The sequence below is a fragment of the Rhinoraja longicauda genome, chromosome 10 (genome assembly GCF_053455715.1).
Source record: "Rhinoraja longicauda isolate Sanriku21f chromosome 10, sRhiLon1.1, whole genome shotgun sequence".
Taxonomy (NCBI): Eukaryota; Metazoa; Chordata; class Chondrichthyes; order Rajiformes; family Arhynchobatidae; genus Rhinoraja; species Rhinoraja longicauda.
Window position 1 is genome coordinate 61125426 of NC_135962.1, and position 23843 is coordinate 61149268.

Consider the following 23843-nt stretch of genomic DNA (forward strand, 5'->3'; position numbering starts at 1 on the left):
GGGTCTGGTGATATCTCACCAACATTGTCTCCGACCCTCCGTCCCAAACGCACGGGGACCATGGTGTCACCCCCCCTGGCCAGCTGCCCCTCGGCCCACCCTACCGCTCTCCGAGCCTGTCCCACTGCCAGAGCGGCCGTCTCCCCCACCTCCTGCCAGCTTCCACCAGCGGTGATGGTGGCGATATCTTCATCCTGACCTCCTGCCCGCTGCCCCTCAGTAGAGACCCCGGCTGTCCCCGCTCCATCCTCTCCCGCTGGTGGCAGGAGGACCATCTCCTGGCCCGGGCATCTCCCACTCTGTGACATCTGCTCTGGGGCTGCCCTCACCGAGGGCAGAAGCTCCCTCCAGTGCGAGCTCACCGGTGAGGGAACTCTCTGCCCATCCCAGTCTCCGGACAGGAATGGCGTGTCCCCCGGAGCCGGAAGCTCGGCCGATCCACAGGGAACGTGTCTGTCCCTGACCCCCTGGTGCTCTCCAAGAGCTGGGTGGTGACCTTGGCTTGGCTTGGTCATGGTGGCATCTTCTCCAGACTGGCTTGTGAGGTCCTCCAGGGCCCCAGGGGTGCCGGTGCCCGCTGGACGTATGCCCGCTGGTGTGGGTGGGCCCAGGATCACCGTCCCGGCCCCCTGCTCCCGTACATCTGCCCCTTTCCCCCTGGCGCTGGGCTCAGGGCTGAGAGACGTCACGTCCCACATTGGCCCACCACTGCCCTCTGCTGGGCCAGTCCGCCGCTGCTCCCAGTACTCCACCATCCAGAGGGGTTCCCTGCAAAACACAACGAGCCACGGTCATCCAGGAGTGTGGGCAGAGCACGGACTGGCGGGAGCTTCTGCCCTTGGTGAGGGCATCGCCAGAGTTAGATTAACGGAATCAAGGGGTATGGGGAGAAAGCAGGAACGGGGTACTGATTGTGGATGATCACCCATGATCACGGTGAATGGCGGTGCTGGCTCGAAGGGCCGAGTGGCCTCCTCCTGCACCTATTCTCTATCCGTCTATGGAGCAGGAATCCCGGCTCTGCCAAACCCCGGTTGCTTCACTTGATGTTTGTGAATCAGAGCGGCACGGTGGCGCAGCGGTAGAGTTGCTGCCTTACAGCGAATGCAGTGCCGGAGACCCGGGTTCCATCCCCACTACGGGTGCTGTCTGTACGGAGTTTGTACGTTCTCCCCGTGACCTGCGTGGGTTTTCTCCGAGATTTTCGGTTTCCTCCCACACTCCAAAGACGTACAGGTATGTGAAAAATTGTCCCTAGAGTGTGTAGGATGGTGTTAATGTGCGGGGATCGCTGGGCGGCGCCGACCCAGTGGGCCGAAAGGGCCTGTTTCCGCGCTGTATCTCTAAACTAAACTAAACATGAGACGTCTTTGATCAGGCAGCGGCCCAAAACATCCTCTGTCCCTCCCTCCACAGATGCTGCCCGACCCACCGAGTTCCTCCAGCACTTTGTGCTTTGCTGCAGATTCGGGATGGCCAGCTCTGTCCTGGGTTGCCCCCTCGACTCAGTGCAGGTGGTGGGAGAGAGGAGGATGATGGCAAAGCTAACATCGCTGCTGGACAACGACTCCCACCCCATGCAGGACACTGTCATTGCACTGAGTAGCTCCTTCAGTGACAGACTCCCTCACCCCAAGTGCGTGAAGGAGAGATATAGGAGGTCCTTCCTTCCTGCTGCTGTGAGACTGCACAACCAGCACTGCTCACAGCAGACCAGTCAACAATAACAGCTAAGAACACACAGAAAACTGATGACAAATTATGTATCTTTTATTTATAATGAATGATCTCGTGATCTCTTGCAATCCACTTTGCTGCTGTAACACTGTAATTTTCCCCGGTGTGGGACGAATAAACCCTTCCTCAGCAATGGAACACCAGCTTGTGCTTTGCACCAATGTCTGGGTTGTGTTTCACACTATGTATTGAAAGGCAGCCAGCATCACCAGAGAGCCACACCACCCTGGCCACACTCTCATCTCACTCCGGCCATGGGGAAGAGGCTATACCAGCCTGGAAACTACCCTCAACAAACTGAGAGCTGGTATTTATTCACAAAATGCTGGAGTAACTCAGCAGGTCAGGCAGCATCTCAGGAGAGAAGGAATGGGTGACGTTTCGGGTCGAGACCCTTCTTCAGACTGATGTCAGGGCGGCGGACAAAGGAAGGATATAGGTGGAGACAGGAAGATAGAGGGAGATCTGGGAAGGGGAGGGGAAGAGAGGGACAGAGGAACTATCTAAAGTTGGAGAAGTCGATGTTCATACCGCTGGGCTGCAAGCTGCCCAGGCGAAATATGAGGTGCTGTTCCTCCAATTTCCGGTGAACCTCACTATGGCACTGGAGGAGGCCCATGACAGAAAGGTCAGACTGGGAGTGGGAGGGGGAGTTGAAGTGCTCAGCCACCGGGAGATCAGTTTGGTTAATGCGGACAGAGCGCAGGTGTTGAGCGAAGCGATCGCCGAGCCTGCGTTTGGTTTCGCCGATGTAAATAAGTTGAACTGAGTAAATAAGTGAAACTGAGAGCTGGTACTGGTCGTTGTAAAGCAACTCTCCAGGAGTGGGGTTATATAGACACTGAAGATGTCACCTGCATATGTGGCACTGAACCACAAACTATGGAGCACCTATGGAGATGTCCTCTACTGGAGCACAAATGCAAAGCTGAGGACCTCACAGAGAACAATGATATTGCTAGGAGTTGTGTTCAGTTTTGGGCTGAAACACAATATCTAGCATGTGTGGACACGATCAGAAGAAGAAATCTAACGTCCACGTTCAGGAACACCAGGAACACGTTTGAACACCATGAACTCAGACTGAATTACTAACTAATTAAGAATAAAACATTATAGTTTAAACATGTGAATTCCATTCTTAATGTTTTAATGTTCTATGCTTTATTGTTAATCGTTTACTGTGTGTTGGTGTTGTTACTTGTGAGCGGAGCACCAAGACACATTCCTTGTGTGTGTACGTACTTGGCCAATAAACTTATTCAATTCAATTCAATTCAATTACCTGCAACTTCTGTCGTTGGGCTTTGTTTAGTATTTGTACTATATTGTCTTATTTTTAATTTACTGAGCTTTTTTGATATGTTTATTACATTATTTACTGAGCACTGTGTTTACAGACGTGTTGCTGCAAATAAGGATGTCACTGGTCTGTTGGGGGGTTCATGATCACCAAACATTTCACTTATTTTTGCAGCCTTTTCTTTTCAATGCACTGTGTGATTGGTGTGTGTGAGACAGTGTGCAAGTGTGAGTGTGTGTGTGTGTGTGTGTGAATGTGTGTGTGTGTGTGTGTGTGTGTGTGTGTGAGACAGTGTGCAAGTGTGTGTGTGTGTGTGTGTGTGAGACAGTGTGCAAGTGTGAGTCTGTGTGTGTGTGTGTGTGTCTGTGTGTGTGTGTGTGTGTGTGTGTGTGTCTGTGAGTCTGTGTGTGTGTGAGTGTGTGTGTGTGTGTGTGAGTCTGTGTGTGTGTGTGTGAGTCTGTGTGTGTGTGTGTGAGTCTGTGTGTGTGTGTGTGTGTGTGTGTGAGTCTGTGTGTGTGTGTGTGTGAGAGAGAGAGTGCATGTGTGTGCGTGTGATACTGTGTGTGTGTTGAGTCTGTGTGTGTGCAGGGATATGGATATGGACCGAGTGCAGACAAGTGGGACTCGTGTAGCCGGGACATTGTGGTGTGTGTTGGTGTGGTGTGTGTGGGTGTGGTGTTGGTGGGTGTGGGTGTGGTGTGTGGTGTTGGTGGGTGTGGTGGTGTGTGGGTGTGGTGTGTGTGGGTGTGGGTGTGTGTGGGTGTGGTGTGTGTGGGTGTGGTGTGTGTGGGTGTGGGTGTGGTGTTGGTGGGTGTGGGTGTGGTGTGTGGTGTTGGTGGGGTGTGGTGTGTGTGGGTGTGGTGTTGGTGGGTGTGGGTGTGGTGTGTGTGGGTGTGGTGTTGGTGTGTGTGGGTGTGGTGTGTGTGGGTGTGGTGTGTGTGGGTGTGGTGTGTGTGGGTGTGGTGTGTGTGGGTGTGGTGTTGGTGGGTGTGGTGTGTGTGGGTGTGGTGTGTGTGGGTGTGGTGTGTGTGGGTGTGGTGTTGGTGGGTGTGGGTGTGTGTGGGTGTGGTGTTGGTGGGTGTGGGTGTGGTGTGTGTGGGTGTGGTGTTGGTGTGTGTGGGTGTGGTGTGTGTGGGTGTGGTGTGTGTGGGTGTGGTGTGTGTGGGTGTGGTGGTGTGTGGGTGTGGGTGTGGTGTGTGTGGTGTTGGTGTGTGTAGTGTTGGTGGGTGTGGTGTGTGTGGGTGTGGTGTGTGTGGGTGTGGTGTGTGTGGGTGTGTTGTGTGTGGTGTGGGTGTGGTGTGTGTGGGTGTGTTGTGTGTGTGTGTGGGTGTGGTGTGTGTGGGTGTGGTGTGTGTGGGTGTGGGTGGTGTGGGTGTGTTGTGTGTGGGTGTGGGGTGGTGGTGTGTGTGGGTGTGTTGTGTGTGGGTGTGGGTGTGGTGTGTGTGGGTGTGGTGTGTGTGGTGTTGGTGTGTGGTAGTGTTGGTGGGTGTGGTGTTGGTGGTGTGTGGGTGTGTTGTGTGTTGGTGGTGTGGTGTTGGTGTGTGTGGGTGTGTTGTGTGTTGGTGTGTGTGGGTGTTGGTGTGTGTGGTGTTGGTGTGAGCAGGCTTGTCGCGTGCCTGTACCTCACTGTGCTACACATCTACCGTGAGGCAGGGTGGTCGGTGAGGGCCGGGGGGTGCTGGTACTCACTCTGCCACCGGTGCTGCTGCCTCCCACGCTGTGGTAAGTGCCGGCTCTTCCCTCACACCGCACCCATCGCTGACCCTCGACACCGGCCCACTCTCACCCCATGGACCCGTCACCACCGCCTGCTCCACATCACCAAAAACACCAGCCTGGCAAACACACGAGTGGTAAACCTCTACTGTACACACACACTCATATATACACACACGCACACAACTATATATATACACACACTCATATATACACACACTCATATATACACACCTATACACACACACACACACAACTATATATATACACACACACAACTATATATATACACACACTCATATATACACACACACACACACAACTATATACACACACACCTATATATATACACACACTCTCATATATACACACACACACACCTATATATATATATATATATATAATAATAATAATAATAATGCATTTTATTTATATAGCGCTTTTCATACACTCAAAGACGCTTTACAGGGATTTAAAGAACATAGGAAGTGAATAAATAGATAAATAAGTAAACGAACAGAGAAAGGAGACAGAAGGTGAGGTGACCTTCAGTGGTTGAAGGCAGTACTGAACAGGTGAGACTTCAGCGATGTTTTGAATGTGGTGAGTGTGGGGGAGTCTCTAACGGTTTGGGGTAGTGAGTTCCATAGGGTGGGAGCAGCGATGGAGAAAGCCCAGTCCCCCAGGATCTGAGTTTAGTCCTGATGTGGGGGGATAGGAGATTGGCAGCGGGAGAGCGAGTGTGCAGGTGGGAGTGTGCCTGTGGAGGAGGTCGGTCAGGTAGGATGGGGCCAGGTTATGGAGGGCTTTGTAGGTTATGAGGAGGATTTTGTACTGGATTCTCTGGGGGATGGGGAGCAGTGGAGTTTATAAAGGACGGGGGTGATATGGTCACGGATCGGGGTGTGGATGAGTAGACGGGCAGCGGAGTTTTGAATGTATTGAAGTTTATGATGATTTTGAGAGGAGGCTGTTGCAGTAGTCCAGACGGGAGGTGATGAAGGCGTGGATGAGGGTTTCTGCAGCTGTGGAGGAGAGGGATGGACGGAGACGGGCAATGTTTTTGAGACACACACACCTATATATGCACACACACCTATATATATGCATACACACACACACATATATACACACATATACATGTGCACACACGCGCACACACACACTCACACATATATATACACACACACCTATATATATATACATGCGCACGCACACACGCACACAAATACACACACACATATATATATATATATATATAGACACGCACACGCGCACACACACACATATATGCATATATACCCTCACTTCCCCCACCCCCCAACCACCCTCACCTTCACTACCCCCACCCTCACCCCTCCCTTCCCCACCCCCCACTCCTCCCCCACCCCCAACCTTATGACCCCCAACCTCACCCCTCTCTTCCCCTCCCCCCACCCTCCCTTCCCCAATACACCCCCACCCCCACTCTCACCCCTCCCCCACCCCCAACAACCCTCACCCTCACAACCCCCACACTCCCCACCTTCACCCTCCCTTCCCCACCCCCACCCTCAACCCTCCCCAGGCCCCACCCCGACCCTCCACAGAGAGAGAGAGAGAGAGAGAGAGAGAGAGGAGAGAGAGAGAGAGAGAGAGAGAGAGAGAGAGAGAGAGAGGAGAGAGAGAGAGAGAGAGAGAGAGAGAGAGAGAGAGAGAGAGAGAGAGAGAGAGAGAGAGAGAGAGAGAGAGAGAGAGAGAGAGAGAGAGAGAGAGAGAGAGAGAGAGAGAGAGAGAGAGAGAGAGAGAGAGAGAGAGAGAGAGACGTCACATCGAGTCAGAGTCAGCGTCCCACACTCCACCTTCCCTCCGCTCCCTTCCGGCACAAACATACAAACAAACAGGTGCAGGAGGAGGCCATTCGGCCCTTCGAGCCAGCACTGCTATTCAATATGACCATGGCTGATCATCCACAATCAGTACACCGTTCCTGCTTTTTCCCCATATCCCTAGATTCCGTTAGCCCTAAGAGCTAAATCTTTTAAGAAAGGAGGGAGAGAGAAAACATGAAATTATAGACCAGTTAGCCTGACATCAGTGGTGGGGAAGATGCTGGAGTCAATTATAAAAGACAAAATTGCGGAACATTTGGATAGTAGTAACAGGATCGTTCCGAGTCAGCATGGATTTACGAAAGGGAAATCGTGCTTGACTAATCTTCTGGAATTTCTTGAGGATGTAACTAGGAAAATTGACAGGGGAGAGCAGTAACTAGTGGAGTACCGCAAGGCTCGGTGCTGGGACCGCAGCTATTTACAATATACATTAATGACTTGGAGGAAGGGATTAAAAGTACCATTAGCAAATTTGCAGATGATACAAAGCTGGGTGGGAGTGTGAACTGTGAGGAAGATGCTATGAGGTTGCAGGGTGACTTGGACAGGTTGTGTGAGTGGGCGGATGCATGGCAGATGCAGTTTAATGTGGATAAATTTGAAGTTATCCACTTTCGTGGTAAGAATAGGAAGGCAGATTATTATCTGAATGGTATCAAGTTAGGAAAAGGGGACGTACAACGAGATCTGGGTGTCCTTGTTCATCAGTCACTGAAAGTAAGCATGCAGGTACAGCAGGCAGTGAAGAAAGCTAATGGCATGTTGGCCTTTATGACAAGAGGAGTTGAGTATAGGAGCAAAGAGGTCCTTCTGCAGTTGTACAGGGCCCAAGTGAGACCGCACCTGGAGTACTGTGTGCAGTTTTGGTCTCCAAATTTGAGGAAGGACATTCTTGCTATTGAGGGCGTGCAGCGTAGGTTCACTAGGTTAATTCCCGGAATGGCGGGACTGTCGTATGTTGACTGGAGCGACTAGGCTTGTATACACTGAAGTTTAGAAGGATGAGAGGGGATCTTATTGAAACATATAAGATTATTAAGGGATTGGACACGCTAGTGGCAGGAAACATGTTCCCGGTGTTGGGGGAGTCCAGAACCAGGGGCCACAGTTTAAGAATAAGGGGTAGGCCATTTAGAACGAAGATGAGGAAAAACCTTTTCAGTCGGAGAGTTGGAAATCTGTGGAATTCTCTGCCTCCTCAGGAAGGCAGTGGAGGCCAATTCTCTGGATGCTTTCAAGAGAGAGTTAGATAGAGCTCTTAATGATAGCGGACTCAGGGGGTACGGGGAGAAGGCAGGAACGGGGTACTGATTGTGAATGATCAGCCATGATCACATTTAATGTTGGTGCTGGCTCGAAGGGCCGAGTGGCCTCCTCCTGCACCTATTGTCTATTGACTATTGTCTAAATGTAACTCTCTCTTAAAATCATCCAGTGAATTGGCCTACACTGCCTTCCGTGGCAGAGAATTCTGCAGATTCACAGATCTCAGGGTGAAATTGATCTCAGTCCTAAATGGCCTACCCCTTATTCTTAAACAGTGTGACCCCTGGTTCTGGACTCCCCCAAAATTGGGAACATTTTTCCTGCATCTAGCCTGTCCAATCCCTTAAGAATTTTATACGTTTCTTTAAGATCCCCTCTCATCCTTCTAAATTCCAGTGAATACAAGCCCAGTCAATCCATTCTTTCATCATATGATCACGGTGAGTGGTGGTGCTGGCTCGAAGGGCCAAATGGCCTCCTCCTGCACCTATTTTCTATGTTTCTGTGATGCTATGGTAATTGTGCATTATTAGGCCCATCTTTTTGTGTGGCTTGCCTATTTAAGCATATGCCTAAATGCCTTGTCAGCATCACTGAAGCTCAGGCCCTCCAGTCCTGGCAACATGCCTTTAAATCTTCTCCGCACCCTTTCCAGCTTAACGACATCCTTCCTACAGCATGGTGAAGGTGTGGAATTCTCTGCCTCAGAAGGCAGTGGAGGCCAGTTCATTGGATGCTTTCAAGAGAGAGCTGGATAGAGCTCTTAATGATAGCGGAGTCAGGGGGTATGGGGAGAAGGCAGGAACGGGGTACTGATTGAGAGTGATCAGCCATGATCGCATTGAATGGCGGTGCTGGCTCGAAGGGCTGAATGGCCTACTCCTGCACCTATTGTCTATTGTCTATTGTCTATTGTGACCAAAACTCAACACAGCACTCCAAGAGCAGCCTCACCAACGTCTTATACAACTGCAGCATAAATATGTGTAGGAAAGAACTGCAGATGCTAGTTTAAATCGAAGATACACGCAAAATGCTGGATTTTGTGCCTACCTTCTGTAATACTCTGAATGATGAAGGCCAATGTGCTGAAAGCCTTTTTGACCACCCTATCTACCTGTGACTCCACTTTCAAGGAACGAGGTACCTGCACTCCTAGATCCCTCTGCTCGACAACACTCTCCAGCTCCCTGCCATTCACTGGGAGGCCCTGCCCTTGTTTTACCAAAACTGAACACAATACTCCAAGTGCAGCCTCACCAATGTCTTGTACAACTGAGACATAACATAGAAACATAGAAAATAGGTGCAGGAGGAGGCCATTTGGCCCTTCGAGCCAGCACCGCCATTCAATGTGATCATGGCTGATCATCCACAATCAGTGCCTACCTTCTCCCCATATCCCTTGATTCTGCTAGCCCCAAGAGCTCTATCTAACTATCAATAGACAATAGACAATAGGTGCAGGAGGAGGCCATTCGGCCCTTCAAGCCAGCACCACCATTTAATGTGATCATGGCTGATCATTCTCAATCAGTACCCCGTTCCTGCCTTCTCCCCATACCCCCTGACTCCGCTATCCTTAAGAGCTCTATCTAACTCTCTCTTGAATACATTCAGAGAATTGGCCTCCACTGCCATCTGAGGCAGAGAATTCCACAGATTTACAACTCTCTGACTGAAAAAGTTTTTCCTCATCTCCGTTCTAAATGGCCTACCCCTTATTCTTAAACTGTGGTCCCTGGTTCTGGACTCCCCCAACATTGGGAACATGTTTCCTGCCTCTAACGTGTCCAACCCCTTAACAATCTAAATTCCAGTGTATACAAGCCTAGTCGCTCCAGTCTTTCAACATGTGACAGTCCCGCCATTCCAGGAATTAACCTGGTGAACCTACACTGCACGCACTCAATAGCAAGAATATCCTTCCTCAAATTTGGAGACCAAAATTGCACACAGTACTCCAGGTGCAGTCTCACTAGGGCCCTGTACAACTGCAGAAGGACCTCTTTGCTCCTATACTCAACTCCTCTTGTTATGAAGGCCAACATTCCATTGGCTTTCTTCACTGCCTGCTGTACCTGTATGCTTCCTTTCAGTGACTGTTGCACTAGGACACCCAGATCTCGTTGTACGTCCCCTTTTCCTAACTTGACACCATTCAGATAATAATCTGCCTTCCTATTCTAACCTCACACTTATCCACATTAAACTGCATCTGCCATGCATCCGCCCACTCACACAACCTGTCCAAGTCACCCTGCAATCTCATAGCATCTTCCTCACAGTTCACACTACCACCCAGCTTTGTATCATCTGCAAATTTGCTAATGGTACTTTTAATCCCTTCATCCAAGTTAAATTCATCCAGTGAATTGGCCTCCACTGCCCTCTGTGGCAGAGAATTCCACAAATTCACAACTCTCTGGGTGAAAAAGTTTTTTTCTCACCTCAGTTTTAAATGGCCTCCCCTTTATTCTTAGACTGTGGCCCCTGGTTCTGGACTCCCCCATCATTGGGAACATTTTTCCTGCATCTAGCTTGTCCAGTCCTTTTATAATTTTATACATTTCTATAAGATCCCCTCTCATCCTTCTAAATTCCAGTGAATACAAGCCCAGTCTTTCCAATCTTTCCTCATATGACAGTCACGGGCATTAACCTGGTGAACCTACGCTGCACTGCCTCAATAGGAAGAATGTCCTTCCTCAAATTAGGAGATCAAAACAATACTCCAGATACTACCCACGTCAACTCTGTCCGTCCCTCTTAAAATTTAAAAAACCTCTATCAAGTCCCACCTCAACCTTCTACGCTCCAAAGAATAAAGTCCCAACCTGTTCAACCTCTCTCTGTAGCTTAAGTGCTGAAACCCAGGCAACATTCTAGTAAATCTCCTCTGTACCCTCTCCATTTTGTCGACATCCTTCCTATAATTTGTAGATATGTCTCGTACAATATCACAGCAAACAGGCCGAGTCTTTGACAGTGATTGTGACCAGACCCAGCCTGACCCACGACCTTCCAGCTGCTGCATTCTGTGGGGAATCAGGGCCAAGATCACAGCCACACCTGGCCACCCACTGGAGTTTGATACAGCACAGGTACTGGCCCTTCAGCCCATCCTTCCCTGCTGACCCTTTGACAGAGGCTGAAGCTGGGGTGGCCACTCTACCTCGGTGACCTGCACGCCCGCAGGCAGCTGCCCGGAGAGGCTCAGGAACTGCGACACGTACGTCATGATGGACTTCTCATCCGGATCCTCAACAGCAAGGTCTGTGTGAGGAGAGGACCATGTCAGTGTGATAGATCCCAGTATCACCCACCCATCCACCCACCCACCTACCCACTCCCCACCCCACCCACCCACCCACTCCCCCACCCACCCACCCACCCCACCCATTCCCCCACCCACGCACCCATCCCACCCACTCCCCCACCCACCCACCCACACACACCCCACCCACTCCCCCACCCACCCACACCCCAAACACCCACACCCCACCCACTCCCCACCCCGCCCACCCACTCCCCCACCCCACCCACCCACTCCCCCACCCACTCACTCCCCCCACCCCACCCACCCACTCCCCCACCCCACCCACCCATCCCACCCACCCACTCCCCCACCCACCCACACCCCACCCACTCCCCCACCCACACCCCCACCCACTCCCCCACCCACCCACACCCCACCCACTCCCCCACCCACACACCCCACCCACCCACACCCCACCCACCCACACCCCACCCAATCCCCCACCCCGCCCACCCACTCCCCCCCACCCCGCCCACCCACTCCCCCCCACCCACGCACCCAGCTCCCCACCCCACCCACCCACCCACCCACCCACCCACTCCCCCACCCACTCACCCACCCCGCCCACCAACCCACTCCCCCCAACCCACTCCCCCCACCCACGCACCCAGCTCCCCACCCCATCCAGCAACTGACCCACCCACCCCATCCACCCACCCACTCCCCCACCCACCCATCGACCCACTCCCCCCACCCACCCACACACTCCCCCACTCACCCACACACTCCCCCACCCACCCACCGACCCACTCCCCCCACCCCACCCACCCATGCACTCCCCCCACCCACCCACCCACCCACCGACCCACTCCCCCCACCCCACCCACCCACCCACCCACCCACCCACCCACCCACCCACCCACCCACCCACTCCCCCCACCCACTCACCCACCCACCCACCCACTCCCCCACCCACCCATCGACCCACTCCCCCCACCCACCCACACACTCCCCCACCCACCCACCCACCCACACACTCCCCCCACCCCACCCACCCATGCACTCCCCCCAACCCACCCCTCTCACTGCCCCGTTCCCTCTGTCCCCCCCCCGCCCGTCCCCCCCCTCACCGTGGGGCTCGAGCAGCCGAGGGATGCCAAGGATGTTCTCTGCGGTGGTGAAGATGGTGTTGAGGGTGTGGGTGGGGGAGGAGTGCTGGAGCTGGGTGGGGTGCAGCACCCCAGGGTGCAGACTGTTCACCAGTGCCGCAAACGCTCGCCCGTCCTGCCAGCTCACGCCAAAGTCACGGATCACCACCGGCGTTCCCCTGCAACACACGGAGCACCGTCACGCCCGGTACACGGAACACGGCTCACATACCACCCGCACACGGAGCACCGTCACGCCCGGTACACAGAACACGGCTCATATACCACCCGCACACGGAACACATTCACGCATCACCCCGTACATGGAACATAGGTCACATGCCGCCCCCACATGCAATACGGTCACGCCTGGTACACGGAACAGCCTCACATACCGCCCTGCATACGGAACACGTTGCCCCGCACACGGAACACAGTCTATACTGACTGATACACGGAACACGACTCACATACCGCCCTGCACACGGAACACGTTGCCCGGCACACAGAACACGGCTCACATACCACCCTGCACACGGAACAAGGCTCACATACCGCCCTGCGCACGGAACACGTTGCCCCGCACATGGAACACACACACTGTCTAGTGCATGGAACACGGCTCACATACCTCCCCGAATACAAAACACGAAACACCAAACGCAGCTGACATATTGTCTTGCTCACGCCTCATGCATGGCCTGGTACAAAGAACATGGCTCATATTCCACCTGTTGCATAGAGCATGGTCACGCAACGCCACACACATGGAGCATGTTCACACGACACCAGCACAGAGAACATGGCTCACATACTGCCCGACACAAGGCACGGTCAAATATCGCCCAGCACATGGCTCACACATGGCTGGGACGTGGAACACGGCTCATACATGGCTGGTACATGGAACACGGCTCATACATGGCTGGTACATGGAACACGGCTCATACATGGCTGGTACATGGAACACGGCTCATACACGGCTGGTACATGGAACACAGCTCATACACGGCTGGTACATGGAACACGGCTCATACATGGCTGGTACATGGAACACGGCTCATACATGGCTGGTACATGGAACACAGCTCATACACGGCTGGTACATGGAACACGGCTCATACACGGCTGGTACATGGAACACGGCTCATACATGGCTGGTACATGGAACACGGCTCATACATGGCTGGTACATGGAACACGGCTCATACATGGCTGGTACATGGAACACGGCTCATACATGGCTGGTACATGGAACACGGCTCATACATGGCTGGTACATGGAACACGGCTCATACATGGCTGGTACATGGAACACGGCTCATACATGGCTGGTACATGGAACACGGCTCATACATGGCTGGTACATGGAACACGGCTCATACATGGTGGGTACATGCAACACGGCTCATACATGGCTGGTACATGGAACACGGCTCATACATGGCTGGTACATGGAACACGGCTCATACATGGTGGGTACATGCAACACTGACCGCTCAGTCCCCCACCGCCCCTCACCTGGCCTTGTCCTGGGCCCAGTGGAGCAGGGTCTGTCGGGCCGAGCCCCTCCCCTGCCCCTGGAAACGGCCCCTCTTGAGTGGGGGGGTCCCGGTGGGGGAGGGGGTGACGTCGGGCACCAGATGCCTCTCGCAGGTGTCTCGCGGTAACCCCAGGGTCAGCCTCTCCATCTGTGGCGGCAAAACAGGCAGTCACGCAAAACCCAGCCCCAATACCCGCCCCCACAACCCGGCCCCACAACCCCCACCCCCACAACCCCCACCCCCACAACCCCCACCCCCACAACCCGGCCCCACAACCTGACCCCACAACCCCCACCCCCACAACCCGGCCCCCAAACCCCCACCCCCACAACCCGGCCCCACAACCTGACCCCACAACCCCCACCCCCACAACCCGGCCCCCAAACCCCCACCCCCACAACCCGGCCCCACAACCCCCACCCCCACAACCCGACCCTAAACCCCCACCCCCAAACCCCCGCCCCCACAACCCGGCCTCACAACCCCCACCCCCACAACCCCCACCCCCAAACCCCCACCTCCACAACCCGGCCCCACAACCCCCACCCCCACAACCCCCGCCCCCACAACCCCCACCCCCACAACCCGACCCTAAACCCCCACCCCCACAACCCGGCCCCACAACCCCCACCCCCACAACCCGACCCTAAACCCCCACCCCCACAACCCGGCCCCAAAACCCAGCCCTGAAACTGTACCCCAAAACACAGCCCTGTTTGAAAAGTCCGGGAGCAGAGCAAGGACGCCCGTTGGCTGAGAAGAAAAGTAAGTGTTAATTACAGTGGAAAAGGCAGTTTAAAAAGAGCGCCAAGAGGACGCTAGTAGTCAGTTTGAAAAGTAAGTGTTAATTTAAGTGAGAAGTCAGGTAAATTGGACAATCAGGCAATTTAATTGGTGATATAAACAAGACTTGCAAAAGGGTGCAGCCCAGTGAGGGAAGTGCCCAGTGAGGGAAGTGCCCGGTGAGGGAAGGGCCCGGTGAGGGAAGGGCCCGGTGAGGGAAGTGCCCGGTGAGGGAAGTGCCCGGTGAGGGAAGTGCCCGGTGAGGGAAGTGCCCGGTGAGGGAAGTGCCCGGTGAGGGAAGTGCCCGGTGAGGGAAGTGCCCGGTGAGGGAAGTGCCCGGTGAGGGAAGTGCCCGGTGAGGGAAGTGCCCGGTGAGGGAAGTGCCCGGTGAGGGAAGGGCCCGGTGAGGGAAGTGCCCAGTGAGGGAAGTGCCCAGTGAGGGAAGTGCCCAGTGAGGGAAGTGCCCAGTGAGGGAAGGGCCCAGTGAGGGAAGTGCCCAGTGAGGGAAGTGCCCAGTGAGGGAAGGGCCCAGTGAGGGAAGTGCGAGTCTTCGGCGAGGAGGCTGAGGTGAGGAGGTTACAATTGTTTTAAGCCAGAACTGTTTATAGACACAAGGTAATGGCGGAAAAGTTGGCGCAGTGTGTTTCCTGCAGGATGTGGGAAGATAGGGACGTCGCTGGAGCTTCTGGGAGCTACACCTGCAAGAACTGTGTCCAGGTGCAGCTCCTGAAGGGACGTGTGGTGAAGTTGGAGAGGCAGTTGAATGACCTCAGGGCCATCCGGGAATGCGAGAGTTTCCTCGACAGGACCTATTGTGAGGCTGTCACGCCAAGGGTCCAGGTCGAGCGAAGGTGGGAGACTGTTTCAGGGGGGAGTGGACGAGGACTACAGGAGACCCCAGTGGCTGTGCCTATTGCAAATAGGTATACCCTCTTGGGAACCGTCGGGGCAGAAGACGTTTCCAGTCCGAGTGGCGGACCTGTTGGCAAGGATACTCGACAGGGGAGACCGAAGTCAGGAAGAGCCGTAGTGGTCGGTGACTCCATCGTCCGAGGGACGGACAGAAGATTCTGTGGCAGCAGGAGGGACTTGAGGATGGTCTGTTGCCTCCCTGGTGCCAGGGTTCAACACATCACGGACCGGCTTCAGAAAATCCTAGTGAGGGAAGGCGATCAACCTGAAGTCGTTGTGCATGTGGGCACGAATGACGTCGGGCGGAAGAGGAAGGAGGTGCTACAGCGGGAGTTTAGAGAGTTGGGAAAAACACTGAGAAGTAGGACGTCGAAGGTAGTTATCTCTGGACTGCTACCGGTACCTCGTGCTGGTGAGGCCAGGAACAGAGAGATAGAGGGTATGAATTTATGGCTGAGGGGCTGGTGCAGAGAGCAGGGATTTAGATTTCTGGACCACTGGGATCTCTTCTGGGCTAGGGGTGACTTGTACAAAAGGGACGGGTTACATCTTAACAGCAGGGGGACAAACATTCTGGCAGGCAGGTTTGCTAGTGCGACACCTGTGGCTTTAAACTAAGTAGTGGGGGGGAGGGGTTAACAAATTGTGAATATGAAGATGAGGTAAAAAAAGGGAATACAGGAGATATTGCAAAAGACTCTCGGAAGAATGGGAACAGAAGTTCTAGAGCGGAAAAGAAATTAAGGGCAGGGCCAATTGTGAACGATGTGAGAGAGGAGGTAAATACAGAAGTTAAAGTGTTGTACTTAAATGCACGTAGTATAAAAAATAAAGTGGATGAGCTTGAGGCTCAGTTAGTCATGGGCAAGTATGATGTTGTAGGGATCACTGAGACATGGCTACAAGAGGACCAGGGCTGGGAACTGAATATTCAGGGGTACGCAACATATAGAAAAGACAGACAGGTGGGCAGAGGGGGTGGGGTTGCTCTGATGGTAAGGAATGATATTCATTCCCTTGCAAGGGGTGACATAGAATCAGGAGATGTTGAATCAGTATGGATAGAAATGAGAAATTGTAAGGGTAAAAAGACCCTAATGGGAGTTATCTATAGGCCCCCAAACAGTAGCCTCGACATAGGGTGCAAGTTGAATCAGGAGATAAAATTGGCGTGTCACAAATGTAATGCTACGGTGGTTGTGGGAGATTTCAACATGCAGGTAGACTGGGAAAATCAGGTTGGAAATGGACCCCAGGAAAGAGAGTTTGTAGAGTGCCTCCGAGATGGATTCTTAGAACAGCTTGTACTGGAGCCTACCAGGGAGAAGGCAATTCTGGATTTAGTGTTGTGTAATGATCCTGATCTGATAAGAGGACTAGAGGTAAAAGAGCCATTAGGAGGCAGTGATCACAACATGATAAGTTTTACTCTGCAAATGGAAAGGCAGAAGGGAAAATCGGAAGTGTCAGTATTACAGTATAGCAAAGGGGATTACAGAGGCATGAGGCAGGAGCTGGCCAAAATTGACTGGAAGGAGGCCCTAGCAGGGAAGACGGTAGAACAGCAATGGCAGGTATTCCTGGGAATAATGCAGAGGTTGCAGGATCAATTTATTCCAAAGAGGCGGAAAGACTCTAAGGGGAGTAAGAGACACCCGTGGCTGACAAGGGAAGTCAGGGACAGCATAAAAATTAAGGAGAGGAAGTATAACATAGCAAAGAAGAGTGGGAAGACAGAGGATTGGGACTCTTTTAAAGAGCAACAAAAGTTAACTAAAAAGGCAATACGAGGAGAAAAGATGAGGTACGAGGGTAAACTAGCCAATAATATAAAGGAGGATAGCAAAAGTTTTTTTAGGTACGTGAAGAGGAAAAAAATAGTCAAGGCAAATGTGGGTCCCTTGAAGACAGAAACAGGGGAATTTATTATGGGGAACAAAGAAATGGCAGACGAGTTAAACCGTTACTTTGGATCTGTCTTCACTGAGGAAGATACACACAATCTCCCAAATGTTCTAGGGGCTGGAGAACCTAGGGTGATGGAGGAACTGAAGGAAATCCACATTAGGCAGGAAATGGTTTTGGGTAGACTGATGGGACTGAAGGCTGATAAATCCCCAGGGCCTGATGGTCTGCATCCCAGGGTACTTAAGGAGGTGGCTCTAGAAATAGTGGAAGCATTGGAGATCATTTTTCAATGTTCTATAGATTCAGGATCAGTTCCTGTGGATTGGAGAATAGCAAATGTTATCCCACTTTTTAAGAAAGGAGGGAGAGAGAAAATGGGTAATTATAGACCAGTTAGTCTGACATCAGTGGTGGGGAAGATGCTGGAGTCAATTATAAAAGACGAAATTGCTGAGCATTTGGATAGCAGTAACAGGATCATTTCGAGTCAGCATGGATTTACGAAGGGGAAATCATGCTTGACAAATCTACTGGAATTTTTTCAGGGTGTAACTAGGAAAATTGACAGGGGAGAGTCAGTGGTTGTGGTGTACCTCGACTTTCAGAAAGCCTTCGACAAGGTCCCACATAGGAGATTAGTGGGCAAAATTAGGGCACATGGTATTGGGGGTAGGGTACTGACATGGATAGAAAATTGGTTGACAGACAGAAAGCAAAGAGTGGGGATAAATGGGTCCCTTTCAGAATGGCAGGCAGTGACCAGTGGGGTACCGCAAGGTTCGGTGCTGGGACCCCAGCTATTTACGATATACATTAATGACTTAGACGAAGGGATTAAAAGTACCATTAGCAAATTTGCAGATGATACTAAGCTGGGGGGTAGTGTGAATTGTGAGGAAGATGCAATAAGGCTCCAGGGTGACTTGGACAGGTTGTGTGAGTGGGCGGATACATGGCAGATGCAGTTTAATGTAGATAAGTGTGAGGTTATTCACTTTGGAAGTAAGAATAGAAAGGCAGATTATTATCTGAATGGTGTCAAGTTAGGAGGAGGGGGAGTTCAACGAGATCTGGGTGTCCTAGTGCATCAGTCAATGAAAGGAAGCATGCAGGTACAGCAGGCAGTGAAGAAAGCCAATGGAATGTTGGCCTTCGTAACAATGTTAATGCCAACAATGTTAAGGCCAACATAAGGCTCATTGAGGAGGCGCTGTGAACTGTTTGCGTGCTACTGTATGTTTCATTTTCTTAATGTTGGCCTTCAAGCTCCTCCTATTCACGTATAAAGCCCTAAATGGACATTCCCCCCCCTACATCAAAAATCTTCTAACCCACCTCTCTAACTCCAGGTCCCTCAGGTCGGCCGACTTGGGGCTATTCACTATCCCGCGGTCTAGGCTTAAGCTCAGGGGTGACCGCGCTTTTGCGGTTGCAGCTCCTAGACTGTGGAACAGCATCCCTCTCCCCATCAGAACTGCCCCCTCCATCGACTCCTTTAAGTCCAGGCTCAAAACCTATTTCTACTCCCTAGCGTTTGAGGCTCATTGAGGAGGCGCTGTGAACTGTTTGCGTGCTACTGTATGTTTCATTTTTTTTCCTTAGTACCTAATCAGATGTACAGCACTTTGGTCAACGTGGGTTGTTTTTAAATGTGCCATACAAATAAAATTGACTTGACTTGACTTGACTTGATAACAAGAGGAGTTGAGTATAGGAGCAAAGAGGTCCTTCTACAGTTGTACCGGGCCCTGGTGAGACCGCACCTGGAGTACTGTGTGCAGTTTTGGTCTCCAAATTTGAGGAAGGATATTCTTGCTATGGAGGGCGTGCAGCGTAGGTTCACTAGGTTAATTCCCGGAATGGCGGGACTGTCGTATGTTGATAGGCTGGAGCGATTGGGCTTGTATACACTGAAATTTAGAAGGATGAGGGGGGGATCTTATTGAAACATATAAGATAATTAGGGGATTGGACACATTAGAGGCAGGAAACATGTTCCCAATGTTGGGGGAGTCCAGAACAAGGGGCCACAGTTTAAGAATAAGGGGCAGGCCATTTAGAACGGAGATGAGGAAGAACCTTTTCAGTCAGAGAGTGGTGAAGGTGTGGAATTCTCTGCCTCAGAAGGCAGTGGAGGCCAGTTCGTTGGATGCTTTCAAGAGAGGGCTGGATAGAGCTCTTAAGGATAGCGGAGTGAGGGGGTATGGGGAGAAGGCAGGAACGGGGTACTGATTGAGAGTGATCAGCCATGATCGCATTGAATGGCGGTGCTGGCTTGAAGGGCTGAATGGCCTACTCCTGCACCTATTGTCTATTATCTATTGTCTATTGACACTGTACCCCAAAACACAGCCCCAAAACCCAGCCCTGACACTGTACCCCAAAACACAGCCCTGACACCCCACCCTGACACTGTACCCCAAAACCCAGCCCTGACACTGTACCCCAAAACACAGCCCTGACACTGTACCCCAAAACACAGCCCTGACACCCCACCCTGCACTGTACCCCAAAACCCCGCCCCAACTAAACCTAAATGTGAACCTGAGCCCGTGATGCGAAGCTGCTGATGAGTGCCTCTCCACACCACCTCCCTCTCCTCCCCTCTCCACACCACCTCCCTCTCCTCCCCTCTCCACACCACCTCCCTCTCCTCCCCTCTCCACACCACCTCCCTCTCCTCCCCTCTCCCACCAGGCAAGAGGCACAGAAGGGTGACAGGGACATTCAGGGACAGTTTCTTCCCAGCTCTTTAGTTTAGTTTAGAGATACAGTGCGGAAGCAGGCCCTTCAGCCCACCAAGTCTGCGCCGACCAGCGATCCCCGCACTCTAACACTATCCTACACACTCCTTACATTTACACCAAGCCAATTAACTTACAAACCCGCGCGTCTTTGGAGTGTGGGAAGAAACTGAAGCACCCGGAGAAAACCCACGCAGGTCACGGGGAGAACGTGCAAACTCCGTACAGACAGCACCCGCAGTCGGGATGGAACCCGGGTCTCTGGCGGCGTGAGGCAGCAGCTCCACCCGCTGCGCCCAGTTATCACGCAACAAAACCAACTGGAGACCGGTCAGGAGTTACCAGCGACCTAATTGGAGACCCTCACACTATCTCTAATCAGACTTTACTGGAACTTATCTTGCACTGAACGTTATTCCCTTTATCCTGTATCTGCACACTGTGGACAGCTCGATTGTAATCATGCACAGTCTTTATGCAATAAAAGCTTATCACTGTACCTCACTACACGTGACAATACACTAAACTAAACAGCGATGGTTAGAATGGCCTTGAGGGGTAGAGACCCACCTGGAAGTGGAGGATAATGGACCAGACCAGGCCCAGGACCACCGTGGGATTCCCCTCCACCACATCCGGCACGTTGATGTTGACCAGCTTCACCTGGAACACCAAAGACAGTGGCTGTCACTGACCACTGCTCCCCGACCCGGCCCAGCCCAGCACAGCCCAGCTCGTCCCAACCCAGCCCAGCCCAGCCCAGCCCAGCCCAGCCCAGCCTAGCCCAGCCCAGCCCCCAGCTTATCCCAGCTCAGCCAAGCCTAGCTTATCTCACCCCAGCCCAGCCCAGCTCAGCCCAGCCCTGCCCAGCTTGTCCCAGCCCAGCCCAGCCCAGCCCAGCTCAGCCCGGTCCAGCTTGTCCCAGCCCAGCCCAGCTCAGCTTATCTCACCCCAGCCCAGCCCAGCTCAGCTTATCTCACCCCAGCCCAGCCCAGCCCACCCCAGCCCAGCTCAGCTCAGCCCAGCTTATCCCAGCCCACCCCAGCCCAGCTCAGCTCAGCCCAGCTTATCCCAGCCCAGCCCAGCCCAGCTTATCTCACCCCAGCCCACCCCAGCTCAGCCCAGCCTGTCCCACCCCAGCCCAGCCCACCACAACCCCCACCCCAGCCCAGCCCATCCCACCCAGCCCACCCCTGTCCGGCCCTGCCCGGGGGGAGGGGTGACACCGTCAACAACTCACCAACTGGGTGTCCAGGAACCGCAGAGCCGTCCCCACATTGCTCCTCCAGTGGGCGGGGTCACGCCGGTCCCTCTCATGGACCTGACAGAGATACAGCACCCTGGGGTCACGCACAGCACCCTGGGGTCACACACAGCACCCTGGGGTCACAGCACCCTGGGGTCACACACAGCACCCTGGGGTCACACACAGCACCCTGGGGTCACACACAGCACCCTGGGGTCACACACAGCACGCTGGGGTCACGCACAGCACCCTGGGGACACAGCACCCTGGGGTCACGCACAGCACCCTGGGGACACAGCACCCTGGGGTCACGCACAGCACCCTGGAGTCACACACAGCACCCTGGGGTCACGCACAGCACCCTGGGGACACAGCACCCTGGGGTCACACACAGCACCCTGGGGTCACACACACAGCACCCTGGGGACACACACAGCACCCTGGGGACACAGCACCCTGGGGGGGGGGCAGCACCCTGGGGACACAGCACCCTGGGGACACAGCACCCTGGGGTCACACACAGCACCCTGGGGACACAGCACCCTGGGGACACACACAGCACCCTGGGGGGGGACACAGCACCCTGGGGACACAGCACCCTGGGGTCACACACAGCACCCTGGGGACACAGCACCCTGGGGACACACACAGCACCCTGGGGGGGGGACACAGCACCCTGGGAACACACACAGCACCCTGGGGACACAGCACCCTGGGGACACACACAGCACCCTGGGGACACAGCACCCTGGGGACACAGCACCCTGGGGACACAGCACCCTGGGGACACACACAGCACCCTGGGGGGACACACAGCACCCTGGGGTCACACACAGCACCCTGGGGTCACACACAGCACCCTGGGGTCACACACAGCACCCTGGGGACACAGCACCCTGGGGACACACACAGCACCCTGGGGACACAGCACCCTGGGGACACAGCACCCTGGGGACACAGCACCCTGGGGACACACACAGCACCCTGGGGACACACACAGCACCCTGGGGTCACACACAGCACCCTGGGGTCACACACAGCACCCTGGGGTCACACACAGCACCCTGGGGTCACACACAGCACCCTGGGGACACACACAGCACCCTGGGGTCACACACAGCACCCTGGGGTCACACACAGCACCCTGGGGACACACACAGCACCCTGGGGTCACACACAGCACCCTGGAGTCACCAAATGCACATGGCAGCTCACCCCCACATCCTTCCCGTCCCTCCCCTCCACCCTCACCCCTATATCCATTACCCCATAACACCCCCCCCATCCTGCCCCCCACCCCTCCCCTCCCCCCATCCTGCCCCCCACCCCTCCCCTCCCCTCCCCCCATCCTGCCCCCCACCCCTTCCCTCCCCCCATCCTGCCCCCCACCCACACGAGAACAACACATTATATTAATTGTGAACACAAGGAACTGCAGATGCCGGTTTACATAAAAGTAACTCAGTGGGTCAGGCAGCATCTGTGGAGAACATGAACAGGGGACGTTTCACAGAGTGCTGGAGTCACTCAGCGGGTCAGGCAGCATCTGTGGAGAACATGAACAGGGGACGTTTCACAGAGTGCTGGAGTCACTCAGTGGGTCAGGCAGCATCTGTGGACGGGGTGAGGTGATGATTCACTGTGATGACTCACCAGCTGGTGTCCGGAGAGCACCTCCAGTAGATCCAGGAGCTGGTGTCCATCGCGGAGATCGTGGAACAGGTCCTGCACCACGGACGGGGTGGGGTGCTGTTCGGGGACAACAGCAACGCTGTTACTCACGGCCCTGTGGCCAAAGTCGGCCCGAACCCATCGACACACTTGTAGACCACACCACCAGGGTGGTGGGTTGTATCACCGACATTGACATAACTTTGCATCGGCTGGCAATGACTAGGGTGGTGAATCTGTGGGATTCATTGACACAGACGGCTGTGGAGGCTAAGTCAATGGGTATTGTGTACCTGGGGGCCGTGTACCTGGGTGCTGTGTACCTGTGTACCTGGGGCCGTGTACCTGGGTGCTGTGTACCTGTGTACCTGGGTGCTGTTTACCTGGGTGCTGTGTACCTGTGTGCCGTGTACCTGGGTGCCGTGTACCTGGGGGCCCTGTACCTGGGGGCCCTGTACCTGGGTGCCATGTACCTGGGTGCCGTGTACCTGGGTGCCGTGTACCTGGGTGCCGTGTACCTGGGTGCCGTGTACCTGGGTGCTGTGTATCTGTGTACCTGGGTCCTGTGTACCTGGTTGCTGTGTACCTGGGTGCCGTGTACCTGGGGGCCGTGTACCTGGAGGCCGTGTACCTGGGTGCCGTGTACCTGGGTGCTGTGTACCTGTGTTCTGTGTACCTGGGTGCTGTGTACCTGTGTACCTGGGTGCCGTGTACCTGTGTACCTAGGTGCCG

The 23843-nt window shown here is 53.9% G+C and overlaps 2 protein-coding genes across 2 annotated transcripts in view; one reads left to right on the forward strand and one right to left on the reverse strand.

Annotated features, from left to right (window-relative positions):
• LOC144597540 (uncharacterized) overlaps positions 1-23304 on the reverse strand; it is a 36148-nt gene extending 12844 nt beyond the window's left edge. Inside the window, exons 1-9 of the mRNA XM_078407020.1 lie at positions 23299-23304; positions 23094-23189; positions 21435-21515; positions 20765-20857; positions 13825-13994; positions 12286-12482; positions 11072-11172; positions 4730-4875; positions 105-768 (exon numbers count right to left, since the gene is read on the reverse strand). Of these exons, the coding sequence (XP_078263146.1) occupies positions 105-768; positions 4730-4875; positions 11072-11172; positions 12286-12482; positions 13825-13994; positions 20765-20857; positions 21435-21515; positions 23094-23189; positions 23299-23304 (1554 nt within the window). The remainder of the gene's footprint in view (positions 1-104; positions 769-4729; positions 4876-11071; positions 11173-12285; positions 12483-13824; positions 13995-20764; positions 20858-21434; positions 21516-23093; positions 23190-23298) is intronic.
• Positions 23305-23389: 85 nt separating this feature from the next.
• Positions 23390-23843, forward strand: part of LOC144597541 (nesprin-2) — a 34530-nt gene continuing 34076 nt past the window's right edge. The window contains exon 1 of the mRNA XM_078407021.1: positions 23390-23701. Coding sequence (XP_078263147.1) covers positions 23390-23701 — 312 coding nt within the window. The remainder of the gene's footprint in view (positions 23702-23843) is intronic.